This window comes from Lepidothrix coronata, unplaced genomic scaffold, assembly GCF_001604755.1.
Source record: "Lepidothrix coronata isolate B3197 unplaced genomic scaffold, Lepidothrix_coronata-1.0 Scaffold3, whole genome shotgun sequence".
NCBI lineage: Eukaryota > Metazoa > Chordata > Aves > Passeriformes > Pipridae > Lepidothrix > Lepidothrix coronata.
Window position 1 is genome coordinate 11,357,332 of NW_016690183.1, and position 13,752 is coordinate 11,371,083.

At 38.7% G+C, this 13,752-nt stretch overlaps 1 protein-coding gene across 1 annotated transcript in view; it reads right to left on the reverse strand.

Moving 5' to 3' along the window:
• Positions 1-1,758: 1,758 nt before the first annotated feature.
• DCLK3 (doublecortin like kinase 3) overlaps positions 1,759-13,752 on the reverse strand; it is a 31,417-nt gene continuing 19,423 nt past the window's right edge. The window contains exons 3-5 of the mRNA XM_017823651.1: positions 9,703-9,835; positions 8,021-8,188; positions 1,759-7,065 (exon numbers count right to left, since the gene is read on the reverse strand). Of these exons, the coding sequence (XP_017679140.1) occupies positions 6,869-7,065; positions 8,021-8,188; positions 9,703-9,835 (498 nt within the window). The 3' untranslated portion in view covers positions 1,759-6,868. The remainder of the gene's footprint in view (positions 7,066-8,020; positions 8,189-9,702; positions 9,836-13,752) is intronic.

The following is a 13,752-nucleotide window of genomic DNA, read 5'->3' on the forward strand; positions in this document are numbered from 1 at the left end:
AAATAAGGAATTTATATACTGTAGTATTGCAATGTCATTGAAACTGTCAACATTGCAAGCTGGGTAGCTACAAATGCTTAGCATCACAAAATTGCACTCTTTTTGAAAATCTAGCAATAAAGTTTTCTTGACAACTTACCATAGTGGTTAACAATCATACACTTCCATTTTCCAAGAAAATTTTCTTCATTGCTGAAATCCTTTATGTTAAACATTATCTAAAATGTTTTATGCTGAAGTTCTTCATTAGAAATGCCTTGTTACAACACAGTGGTTGTCACTGAAATCTAGAAAGCTTCACTAAGACAGCAATGACAACACAGGAATAACCTTTTGCTTATGATGCAATTCATTTTTCCATTGATTAGAAGGAGCAGCACTTTTTCAGACCTGCACTCCTTATCCAGTATAGCAATCTCAAACAGTTCCTGCTGCAGCCTCTGCTTAGCCCTGGCAATGTACTTCATGGCTCACTATTCTCACCAGGTCAAATATTCTTATTGCTTGAATTGCTGAAACACTATGGGAATCATCTTGAATTTCTCTAATTTTTTTAAATGCTTCCAGCTCTTCACTTCAGTTTCTGAATTCAGAAAACAAAATATACTTCTGGTGACAATTAAAGGTTATTAGCTCTACTTTTTCTGTTTTTCAGTTGCTACATTATGAAAACCATTCTAATTTCAAAAGATAAAATTCTGTGGGAATACAACATCTGACTTTTATGATAATCACCCAAATTTACTGCACTGCTGGACACTGCCTTCAACTACTTCTAACACAGGAAACACATCTGAGACCCACTTGTAACAGCAAAGCATTAAATCAGATTTAATTAGCTGCCTATACAAATTTTCAAAATGCAGCGCAATAAATTTGTGTGATTATCATAAAAGTCAGTCATTCCAAAGAGTTTACAGCTATTCTTAGAGTAGTGAAGAGGCTGTGATGTCTTTAAGGATGAACATGCAGTAAGCGATTCTCACTGGCAGCCACTTTGTCACACGTGCTCACATGAGGAGGAAGTAATTTCTTCAAAAACACCATCAATATAATAGACACAGTTATATTTCCACTGCTTCAGATGATATTGCAGGTCTGCAGGAAAACACCATTTTTAATAACAGAACTGAAATATACACAAGGTACTAAAAAACTGTGTCCTTTGAAAAAGCCACATTTGCAAGCAACTCAAATTCAACTAGAAAGTCTGTTTCCACAAAGAAAGCAAATCTTTTTCTAAATAAACTTGCATTTTACAGAACAAGAATAAATGATGGGAGAAATCAGTTCTGTGTGCATTAAGCCTCAATGAAATCAGATCTGCTTGCCATGATTGCTTTAACATCATAGCAAATATGATTAATGCAGTATAGGGGGTAAAAATGGTGGGAGAATGAATCTTAGCCCCAGTTCTGCAAAGATTTGTGGTTTTTTTAATGAGATTACATGCAGCAGTAAAGAAAAACACATCTGTAAGTATTCAAACGACTGCAGCATTAGAATGGGTTCTTTGACTCATAAAGGACATTACACACAATACTTACTGAAATTGTAAACCTTTTAAAATAAGCATTTCCCAAAGAGATAGTCAGAATAAAAAATAAAAAAACAAAACAAAACAAATCACAGAAAAACCAAAATCAAACAAACTAACAAACAAACATAACCCAAAATAAATAAATAAAAAACCCAAACCACAACTTGACCACACAATTGTTTCCCAATTTATTGGAAAGAATTGAAACATACATCCACTATATATCCACTATATATTTTGTCTTTATTAGGGGAGCAAGGGAGGGAGGAACAACAACTTTTCTGCTGAAATCTATAATGTATTTTAATTTAGAAAATTACACATTCAGCCTAGTTACAAATAAACCATATTGTAGAACAAACAGTGGCAATATGCACTGTCAGCCCAGTTAAAGTGCCTGTATTTCTTTCAGGAGCAAGAATGTCAACAGTAAAGTATTACTGGTGGACTTAGAGAGGATGGAAAAACGCATGCGCAGCAACATAAAAAACATTTTCCATACATCGTTTAAACTAAAAGAAATCCAGCTGACAGAAGAAATTATAGGAAAAAGATTTCAGAGTGATACTTACATGTCTTTGGGAAGATCAGTTTATAAGTACAGCAAATTTACTATATTCTCAAGCAGACCAAATAATTCCCCAATCTGGACACTTGCAGAAAAGTAAGCAGTTGACTCCAGAAAGTTCATCTACGACAAGACCATAACTCAAAAGGTCCAAGCTCAGGGAAAACATCCCACTATCCCTCTTTCACCCTACAGCCAAAAACTGCAGTAATGGAGATATGGGAAATCCACCTGTAACACCAGTCAGAACAGAGGTGACAGATTTAATGGTATTTGAATCCAGCTATTCCACAGAGCAGCTAAACAATCTTAGATGAAGAAGAAGGTCCCTGACTAAAAGAAGTTGAAGTATCTGTGTCTCAGAGGAAACCGTTTCTGCTGTACTGCCAAGCTTCAATCACAAGTCTCTTGGGCAGACATTTTTAAAGAATAGGTGACTGAAGATATGAGCAACAACCAAATTCCCATTGTTGATTTTCAGATGGTTATGCACTATGCAATGTGAAATGACAGTCTTTTGCACAGCTTTAGATGCCTAAATACTTTAAAAAAATTTTGATCATTCCCATTTCTAAGGCCAGAATTTCCTGAAGAAAAACATTAACGTGCAGATTTCACCATCTTTCAGTAATGGGAGTCATCCAAGGGGATAAGAAGTAGATGACAGTAGGCAGATGATAGGTGATAGAAAATAGGTAGGTGAGGTCTAGGATCAATGAAATGTAACAGCATATGGGAAAGTGAAGAAGTTGACCTTGGCGGACAAATGGAGGAAATATCCAGGGACAACTTTATCTTCTGACAGTGGAGAGCACGCCACTGGAGAGAGTTATTACTTAGTTTGTCAGTCACAGGCAGTCATTAAAAGCCTGGATTTAATGTTCAGAGACTTCTAACACAGACAAAGAAAGCCTATGATGCACAAAGCTAGTAACACTGGCTTTTAAGGATACTCAAAGTGCTTCACAGAACCCTTTGGCTGACCCCTGGGAGTAGCATATCCTTACCAAAAACCCAACTATCCCTTAGTGACCCCTTTTGTTACTATCGTAGTTGAAAGCCTTGACTGTGACTTTAAGTTCTGACCCATTAATAAAATAAAAAATTAAAAAATTTAAAATAAAAAAAAAGCAACTCTATGAGGAATGTGTGTCACTATGAAATGAAATATTGATGACTCAATTCTGTTTGGATCTTTGTGCTTCACAAATCCGAGACATATTACAGATAGGGTACGAAAATATGCAAGTATCCTTAAAAGCTGCAACCAACTAGAGAATAGCCAAATCAATGGTTATAAATCATGGAGAGCCTCTGGTTTGCAAAGAGAGAAAAATTTTTGAATAGTCAATACCAGATAGTACAGAAATAACCCTGGAATAACTAGAACTCAATCACTTATTGTGAGATAGGAATCAACCAACACCTTTAAGAGGCATGAAAGGATTCCTACTCAGCTGATCTGCAAAAGCTTGCAAAAAACAAACAAGTTCTTCCCTTCTATTGCCTTAGATCTAGCAAATCCTCTGGAAGTGGAACTTTCCTATTGAGGTCTGCAATACTAATCCATTCTTTGCACTTAGCTTTTTCAGGTTTTTTCCTTTTCTTGGTGGTATATTCAAACTTTCTTCATTGTTAGAATTCAAAGATCTGGGATAACTTATTTTACTTTCAGTAGACTATAAAGCCAAAGGAGAGCCTAATCCACAAAGATTTAAGGAAAGGCAAGGACAGATATTTCTTCTTCCTAACAAATCAGCAAGAACTTGCTCTCTCTGAGACTTTAATGTCTGCCAGCTTTGACCTTCCTCAGACTTCCCACAGACAGAGGAACCAATCAAGAAGTGCAAGCATAAAGGGAAGATGACTCCAGAACCCAAGGAGACAGTATACATTAGAAAAATCTCAGGAAAGGAAGAACAGTGATATTCCTCAATCCTAAAGTGTGAACTTGGTTCACGTATTAGAAACTGTCTTACAGAGCATAACGATGAGGTCTGCATTGAAATGTCACACAGTGGGAAGAGAAAAGCCTGAGAAAAGTCAATATGAGATGAGGGGACATTGAAGATTTTTGTCTGAGTCCTCTCTAATATTATTTACTTTCAATATCAGCAAGCAATGCTTGAGGCTGAGCTCTCCAAAATCATATGGGTTCTCATTGTTACAAATAACTTAAACCATAACGTTTGGGGACCTGAATTCCCTACAACAGCACAGAAGAAGAGCAAGAACATCGGAAGCAATGAGAAAAAAGAAGGAATATCTAAGTAGGAGAGAGAAAGAAAGAGATAAAAACCCTGAGAAGCACCTGGAAGCTTTTTCAGCCTCCGACCTGAAGAAGGAGAGCCTAATGCCACACATCTATTAGCAACACTGACAAACCAGTGCCTTAGTGCTGCCACAGCAGCATCTGTATCTAAAGATGCAATGCAGTGACTACCCAGCACAATCCACATTTAGTCTGTCTAGAATCCAGAGAACTTGAAAGAAAAACAAAATCATTGAAAAAATAATTACTTATATAATAACAATATATATAATTACAAGCAAATTCTCTATCTTCTGCACTATGAATAAGGCTGTAGACAGGTTCTTAGAGGTGAAAAAGGCAACTTATAACAATCTCCAAACTTTCAGATTCATTGCTAATTAAATATTCTTTTTGTCACTTCAAACTTTATTCCTAAACGACTATATTAAAAATAAGATAATTACAAAATATAATATTGCACATCAGAAGCTATTTTTTCCACAGTTTCCTATCAAAATAGACTTAAATAAACAGATGAGACATTATTACTAGTACTTAAAGAACATGTAATGCGTTTAGAATATTAGGTTACACCATAACCTTAACTCAGGGAAGCACTTAAATCCATTCTTCTTTTCAGAAATAGGAAAAGTCTTCCTGAGTCAGAGACTCCAAAGCAGAAGTATGAAATATCATATAGCTACCACTTGGGCATACAGTAAAGATTTAATTAGTTGCTTTCACTAATTCTTGAACTCCACAGCAAGTCTTATTCCAATAAATATTAGAAATAAGCCAATTCAATTTAAAGTGCAATTCTCCTTTGAGAGTCAAGTGGTCTCTATTTTCATATATTATTCTTGCAGCAGAACAATACAAGATGAAACAGAAATATGATGACAGCACCCTACACTTTTTGGTTATTCAGAAAGTTCGCACAAAATATTAACACTCACCAAAAAATAATATTCTGGTTCATATAGTTATAAAATGTTCTACTAATTCTGAAATGCTTCTGACACTTCTCATTATGAAATACATGGGCAGAGCAGCAGGTCTCCAAGTGGAAAATACCCTCATTCATTTCTCAAAGCTGTGTATTCAATCCTAACACCACTGATATTCTAACATCAATATTATTTTCTAGCATCCGGAGCTCATGGACAAAATTATTAAATGGACAACTCAAGTGCTTTTTGAATTTGATTAGTTAACCAAAAATTCTGAGATTCAAAAGCTATTCCAGGTCACGACCCTTCTCTGGACTGTATTTTTCCCCTCAGGATTTCTTTAAAACTACATCCAATAAAAATATAAAAAATCTACATGCAATAGAACATCTGACACTTTCCCTGGGAGACCTTTCCATAGCCAACAAGTTGCTTTTCCTCAAGTTGGACTTCAGTGTAATTTCATCCCATTGCCCATTCTCATGGAAGCAAGGAGAAAGAGGCCCCAGGGAGAGTAAGAGGGGGGAAAAAAACCCCAGCAATTGCTAAACTACACTAAAAAAGTGTATAAAAGCAATTCAGCTGTGAAGTGTGCTGATGAAAGGGGAACTGTGAAGGCAAGGGTTAACTTTAGTCATAGTTCTCAGCTTTTTCTTCTCCATCAGCATGGAAGAGTCACAGATGCACATGGATGGCTCCCAGGAAAAAAATGAACGTGGAAAAATGCTTGAGTTATCATTCTGTAATTATGACTTTGGGAAAAGAACCAAAGTGCCCTTTGAAACGCTCATCTTCTTACTTCCCAGAATAGGAAGAAAAGCTCTCTGAAAGTCATCATTATCACAGTCTTGAAAAGGTATCAGTCATGATATCTTCCCACTTCTCAAAAACAAATGAAACTACCCTACTAGCACCATTATCGTCTAACAGAAACATTGTACCATCTGTTACCCTGACCCTGAGAACAACCAGCGAGAGATTTTGCCAAGGCAGATATCATAAAACATCAGATTTGGTCTATAAGGATTTTTCTTCTCTCACAACTTAATAAATATAGTATCTGGCTGGTTATTTAATATATTCTACAGCTAAAGAACATATTTACTATTTATTCTTCTTTCTCTGTGGCTAGAGGGAATTAGTGGAAATACAGTTTAAAGAATTAGTGCAAGATGTATATGCAGACAGCTATTTTGAAAACATTATAAACAAAAAACTCCTGGAACATATCATACAAAAAGGATGAGAGAAGACTCATCACTAGTGTCAGCCACAGAAGCAAACATTTGTCATCTAAAACATATATAAGAGCCCAAATCAGTATTTAAAGAAAAATAATAGACACCCTCCAGGACTTTTCTAGTCCCAACTGCTATCAACAGAGCACCTGGATGTGAATTTGATCTCTGTCCTTCAGAATCTCAGAATAAAAAAAAAAAAAAAGGTATGGAGATAGCCACCAACAGCTATACACTAAAATCCCAATTCATTTAGAAAAGAAAACATAAATGATTTGTTAATCAATAAAAAGAAGCCTAAACAAGCTTGAATAGACTTCATGTGTTCTCATCAGCAACTTCCTTTCGGCGCTGGGCCCGGAAATGGCGCTCAATATTTATTGTCACTTCCCTCTGCAAATTCCTGCTGTTAGTTTTTCCAGCTGTTCTGATCCAAGGGTGCTGAAGTACTTGACGTGCTGTGTAGCGCTTCAGGGGATCCACTATCAACAGCCTGGTTATGAGGTCTTTTGCCGCTGTTATGAAAAAAAGAAAAGGAGAGAGAGGGGTGAAGTACAGTAATGTGACAGTCCTGTGCAATGTGCTCTAGGATGATCCTGCTTGAGCAGGGTGGTTGAACCACATGGCCACTGTGGTCCTTTCCAGCCTCACCCATTCTGTGATGCTGACAGTTATACCTACACAAAATGTCCTTCTTATTTCTTTTATTGGTTTTACCATAATGAGCTTTGCGACTATCGTCAGGAAATATTCTAACAACTGGATTTAGAATTAGTAACAGAAGATATTAAATCTCCATAACTGATGTCATTCTCCCATTCAGAAAGAGAGAAGGAAGTGAAGGGAATTTAATCTCGAAAGCATGCTGAAGGTATCAGGCTAGGTGATTAACAGGAATCACCTGTGCATTGAGTATCTCATCTCTTAACGATCATAAAAGTTGTAAAATGCTGTGGAATATGTTCTTTAAAAGACCGTACAGGGTGCAAAGGGGTTTTAGAGTTTCTGATTCTGAAGAGTGCACAAAATACACTGTACGAGCCTATGAGAAGGAAAAAGCTATGTGCAGACCCCATTGATGTCAAAAGAAAATCCACACTGGAGGGATGCAGGGCAAGGATTTCATTCTCAGCTTTTGAGATATTTGCATATATCTTTACAATCTAATGTAACTCTTGAGATTATTTTGGTACCTTTTTCTACAGAAACATATAAGCAAGGTGAGGAAAATCCTTGCTCTTGCCTAGAAAGGGAGCAATCCATTAAAACATTCAGAGCTAATATTCAGAAACACAGACATTGATAGCACCAGAGGACTAAATTCATATCTAAAGCAAACACAGAATCACACAAGAGAGACCTGTAAGACATCCCATGTTCATTCAGCTCACTGTCCTGAGCAAAAGAGAGATTTCCCCACTCCAGGGAAGAAGACTGTCATTTAGATCTGCTATAAGTGCAGAATCTTACCTGCAGAAATATTGTCCCAGTAAGGGGAAAGGAACTCATAGTGACCCAGCTGTATGATCTGAAACAGCTCATCTTGATCACGGTCCTGACTGCGAAAAGGGGGAAAACCGCAGAGCAGAATGTAAAGGATGACACCAGCTGCCCACATATCTACTTCGAGCCCATAGCCTAAAGAAGAAGGGACAAACCATAAATTCTGTTTTAGAAAGAATTCTCACAGTAGGGAACTGTTTCTTGGAAATAGAATGAAAAAGAAACACAGAATCTCTGCTCAGTTCCTCAAAAAGACGAGGTCAACAAAAGAATAAGTGGCTGGTACACCATGCTTACAAGCTGCCTATGATTAACTACAGCTCTCACAAAGTGTCTCTCTTCCTCAACATGTTTCACAAACACTGCCTCACAAGGCCAGTGTCAATTGGAGACTAATTGAGAAAACACAGCATATATTTCTAAAATAGTTCTCCTCAGATTCCCTTCAAAAAAGCACTAAGAGTGCCAAGTTTCCATTGAAACTGGATATAACTGGAGATGTGCAACCCAGCTCCACAGAACAAAAACCAGAAATAGCTTTACTTGAGTCATCAACAAAACTGACTTCTTTCCAGGTCTGAATCTTTTTACATATGAAATCTGAAAAATTCCCTCTGATGAGAAACATGTTTTGGCTTGTTACATAATTTTAACATACATGTTCGCAACGATTTTTTATCATTAGGCATCTTGGAAAGTTTTTTGGGTTACAGTCATGAAATGGGGCTGGCTACCCCTACCTTACACCATGAACTTTTGGTCACTTCCCCACTTCAGCAACTACCATCTATCATACTTTATGGCTTATCTGCCTGGAAGTCAGTGCTATATTCACATAGGCAGTAATAATACAAACATGACTGATTTCATGCTTGTGTTTGTTAAAAGCTAAAAGTTTTCCTTTCCCAGATTACACTGTGTCCTAGTTAGGACAGCTGAGATCAGTACAACCCAAAACTGTGTATTCTATAGCCTTCCATGCCATTTCCCAGAAACTGTTGTCAATAGACTATTCACACCCTCTGCCCATAGAGCCTGACTCCTCAGGCTATAAACTAGGTGTTAAGAGGCCTGTGAGATAAGAGGATGCTCTTGTCCTCACACCCTTTATGGAATTCCCCGCTCTGAGCCTTTTATGGAACTCCCCGCTCTGAGGGAAGGACTGACCATTTCTGCCTGAACTGGAGAATATATAAACCTGGAGTTTCAGAACTTTTGCAACCACTCGTGGGATTCAGAGGAAGACTGCAGCTCATCGCTCTCAACCTCAGCTGGACTGCAATCACCACTTCTTAACCAGACTGCAACAGCTCTCCCACCAGCAGGTTTTTCTCCTCTCCCTTTACTTTGGACTCAAGCGGGGCCCAAGGAACAAGGTACTGGGTTATACATTTGGGTTTTGTGGGTTAAGACCAATTGTTTGTTTGTATGATTGTACTTACTGTGTTATTTTAATAAATTGTTATTCTGACTTATAATCTCTCCTTTGAGTTCGGTTCATTACCCCTGCTGGTTAACTCTTAAACCAGCACACACTGCTAACCAACTTCCTACCTTAAAAAGATTTATCAGTAGGTTGAATATTTCCATTGTTAGAAACTTCAGAGTAATTGTATGATTTATGAAAAATTGTAAATATATACACTCACCCTTCTCAGCAAGTATTTCAGGGGCAACATACGTTGGTGTTCCACACACTGTAAATATGGGTTTTGTAACCTGCTTTGCAAGGCCAAAATCTGCTAGTTTCAGTGTAGTAGATTTATCTGCATTGTGCTGAACCTACAACCAACAAAATATACATATATTTAGTCCAGATGCATTTTAAGACAGCAACATACAAAGGAAGTAGTTAATAAAACAGGAAGAAGTTCTAATAACAGTACTAATAGTGGAAACAGCCTTCAGAATGTGGGGGTTTTCCCTATATACTAAGAGGTTGCATATATTTTAGAGGATAAGCAATTATGGAAAAAAGAAAACTTCTCTCTACAAACTCTGGCACACTGCAATTTCCAAGAAATAAAAAGAAGGAACACAAAAAATAACAAAGAGTCAATTAAATGCTATTATTTCCTCTTGGGAAAGTAAACTGTTCTTTTTCCTAGGGAAAGCAAAGAATGCTGTGGGCATCTTTATACTTAAGTGCAATAACTTTATACTTAAGCTACTGACTTTATAGTGTCATTTGATGTTGTGTTTTAGCCCCAGGCAGCAACTAAGTACCATACAGCTGCTTGGTCACTCATCCCCCTTTTCCCCACAGTGGGATGGGGAGGAGAATCTGCAAAAACAGGGGTTGAGGTAAGAACAGTTTAATAATTGAAATAAAGTATAAAAATAATAACAATAGGAATAGTAACAACTGTAATAAGGAAAGAGAGAGAGGGAGAGGAATAAAACCCAAGAGAAACAAGTAATGCACAACACAATTGCTCACCACCCACTGACCCCCAGCGCAGCCTGCCCCCCAGCAGTGACTAGCAACTCCTGGACAACTGTCCCCAGTTTCCCTCAGTTTATTTACTGACCATAATATCCCATGCTATGGAATATCCCTTTGGGTCAGTTCTGGCTATGCTCCCTCCCAGCTTTTGGTGCACCTGCTCCCTGGCAGAGCATGAGACACTGAGAAGTCCTTGACTTAGGGTAAGCACTGCTCAGCAACGGCCAAAACATCACTGTGTTATCAATGTTATTCTCATACTAAATCCAAAGCACAGCAATGTACCAGCTACTAGAGGGAAAAAATAACTCTATCCCAGCTAAAACCAGGATACATGAAAAGCATACCTCCATCATACTGGTCTAACAACAAAAAACAAACCAACAAAAACTTTACTTTCTTTCCAAATTACTCTGCTACTCTACCTGCTGTCTTGAAAATAAATTAGCAATGGTCACCACATAGTAAGAGTTGAAGAAAAAAATCCATGCAGAATGACCTCCAAAACAGGTCTTTTCAGCAGTTCTCATCTCCTACATCCACCTGGCAAGTAGTCAAAACATTTTTTCCAATTCTAATTCTGTATGCGTCTTTAGCATTAATTTGTAATGCAGCTAATGAAATGTTATTTTAAGAAATAAAATATGACAGACAGTGGGATCAAGCACAACCTCAGCAAGCTGGCATACACCACTAAGCTGAGTGATGAGTTTGATACACCTGGAGGACGGGATGCCATCCAGAGGGACCTGGGCAAGCTCAAGAACTGGGCCCATGGGAACCTCATGAGCTTCAACAAGGACAAGTGCAGGGTCCTACACGTGACCTGGGGCAATCGCCAGTATCAGTGCAGACGTGGTTGTGAATGGATTTAGAGCAGCCCTGTGGAGAAGGACTTGGGGGGGTTGGTGGATGAAAAATTGGACATGAGCCAGCAATGTGCACTTGCAGCACAGAAAGCCAGTATCCTGGGCTGTATCAAAAACAATGTGACCAGCAGGTAAAAGGAGGTGATTCTGCCCCTCTACTCTTGCTCTGATGAGACTCCACCTGGAGTGGTGCATCCAGCTCTGGGGTTCCCAGCACAGGAAAGATACAGACCTGTTGGAGCAGAGTCCAGAGGAGGGGCACTAAAGAGGGATGGAGCACCTTTCCTATGAGGAAAGGCTGAATTGAAGTTGTTCACTCTGAAGAAGAAGTTCCAGGTAGACCTTATTGGCCTTTCAATACTTAAAGGGGGCTTATAAGTAAGATGGGGACAGGCTTTTTAGTAGGGCCTGCAGCAACAGGACAAGGGGCAATAGCTCTAAACTGAAGGAGGGCAGATTAAGACTAGACATTAGGAAGAAATGATTTATGATGAGGGTGGTGCAACACTGTCACAGGATGCCTAGAGAGGTGGTAGATGCTCTATCCCTAGGAACATTCAAGATCAGGTTGGACGGGGCTCTGAGCAACCTGACCTAGTTGAAGATGTTGCTGCTCATAGCAGGGGGGTTGGACTAGATGACCTTTAAAGGTCCCTTCCAGCCCAAACTATTCTATTATTCTATATTCAAAGCCCAAGTCATAAACAATGTAGCAGGATAATTAAATACATTGGTATGGTTAATACCAGTGACTGATATTCAAAGTCTTTGAGGGTAAAATATATGAATTTCCTTTAAATGAAAAATTGTTTGTATCTAGAACCATGGGGAACAGATCAGCAGCTAAAATGTCTGCAAAAAGGCAAAGAAAATCTGGACTTCGGTTTTGAATGGACAAACTGGAATATAATGAAACAGGTATACTCCGCGCTTTAACACCTCATACTTTGCCATCAGACACTGCTTAAGAAAGCCAAAAATTCAAGATGGCCTCTATTATAAGATAACTAAGCAAACAGATGGGACAAAATTTGCTCTTGTACATTACAGCTGACAAATCCGTTTATCATCTTTACTGAAACCATAAGCAGTCATCCGATTTTGATTAAGCAAAGTGGTTTGGGGCTTCTTCTTTTTTTTTTTTTTAAGAATAAAAGTATTACATTACAAAATAATACAATATAGCCTACTAATCCCTTTTTATCTTCTTTATAAAAAATGCACAATACAAAACTGGGCAAGTGATTGATGCCCCAGAATCCTATGCAGCCGTTCAGAAGGATGTCAACAGACTTAAGAGACAGGCAGGGTGGAACATTTTCAATTTCAACAAAGGCAAATGCAGGGTCCTACATCTGGGGAATAGTAATCCCTTGCACCAGTACAAGCTGGGTGGTGATCTGCTGGAAAGCAGCTCTGTGGAGAAGTAGCTGGGGATTCTAGTGGGCAATAAGCTGTCGGGAGCCAGCAGTGTGCCCATGGAGCCAAGAAAGCGCACAGTGTCCTGGGGTGCATTAGGAAGAGAACTGCCAGCAGGTCAAGGGAGGTGATCCTGCCCCTCTACTCAGTCCTAGGGAGGCCACATCTGGAGTGCTGTGTCCAGTTCTGGGCTCCTCAGTACAACAGAGACATGGAGCTCCTGCAACGGGTCCAGTGGAGCGCAACAAAGATGATTGGGGGACTGGAGCATCTCTTACAAGGAAAGGCTGAGGGAGCTGGGCCTGTTCAGCCTCAAGAAGAGATGCCTCAGAGGGGACCTTATCAATCTATATCAGTATCTGAAGGGAGGGTGTCGAGAGGATGGAGCCAGGCTCTGCTCGGTGGTGCCAAGCAACAGGAGAAGAGGCAACAGGCAGAAGCTGAAACATAGGAAGTTCCATCTGAAGATGTGGAAGAACTTCTTTAGTGTGAGAGTGACTGAGTACTGGAACTGGTTGTCCAGAGAGGTTGTGGAGTCTCCTTCTCTAGAGATAATAAGAAAACGTCTGCACACAATCCTGAGTAATGTGCTCTTGGTAAACATCCTTGAGTAGGGGGCTTTGATCACATCCAGTGGTCCCTTCCAACCTTAACCATTCTGTGATTCCATGATATAAGCACTCTTCTAGTTTTGATTAAGCAAAACACTCTGGGCTTTTTTCTTGTTGTTTCAAGAAAAATATTTTTCTGTATGAAACTGAAAATAAAGTTTACTACAACAATGCAGCCAAAATTTCTGCAGGGAAAAGCGAAAATGCCATAGCCATTTTCTCTATTATATTAGGCAACTACATGATGACTTTTTGCCATGATACACTGTGGACACAGATAAAAATGAAAAAAAAAATTATAAAGGTAACGCTTTCTAGAACAGCATCTATCTACAGAATTTATATTTTAACGAT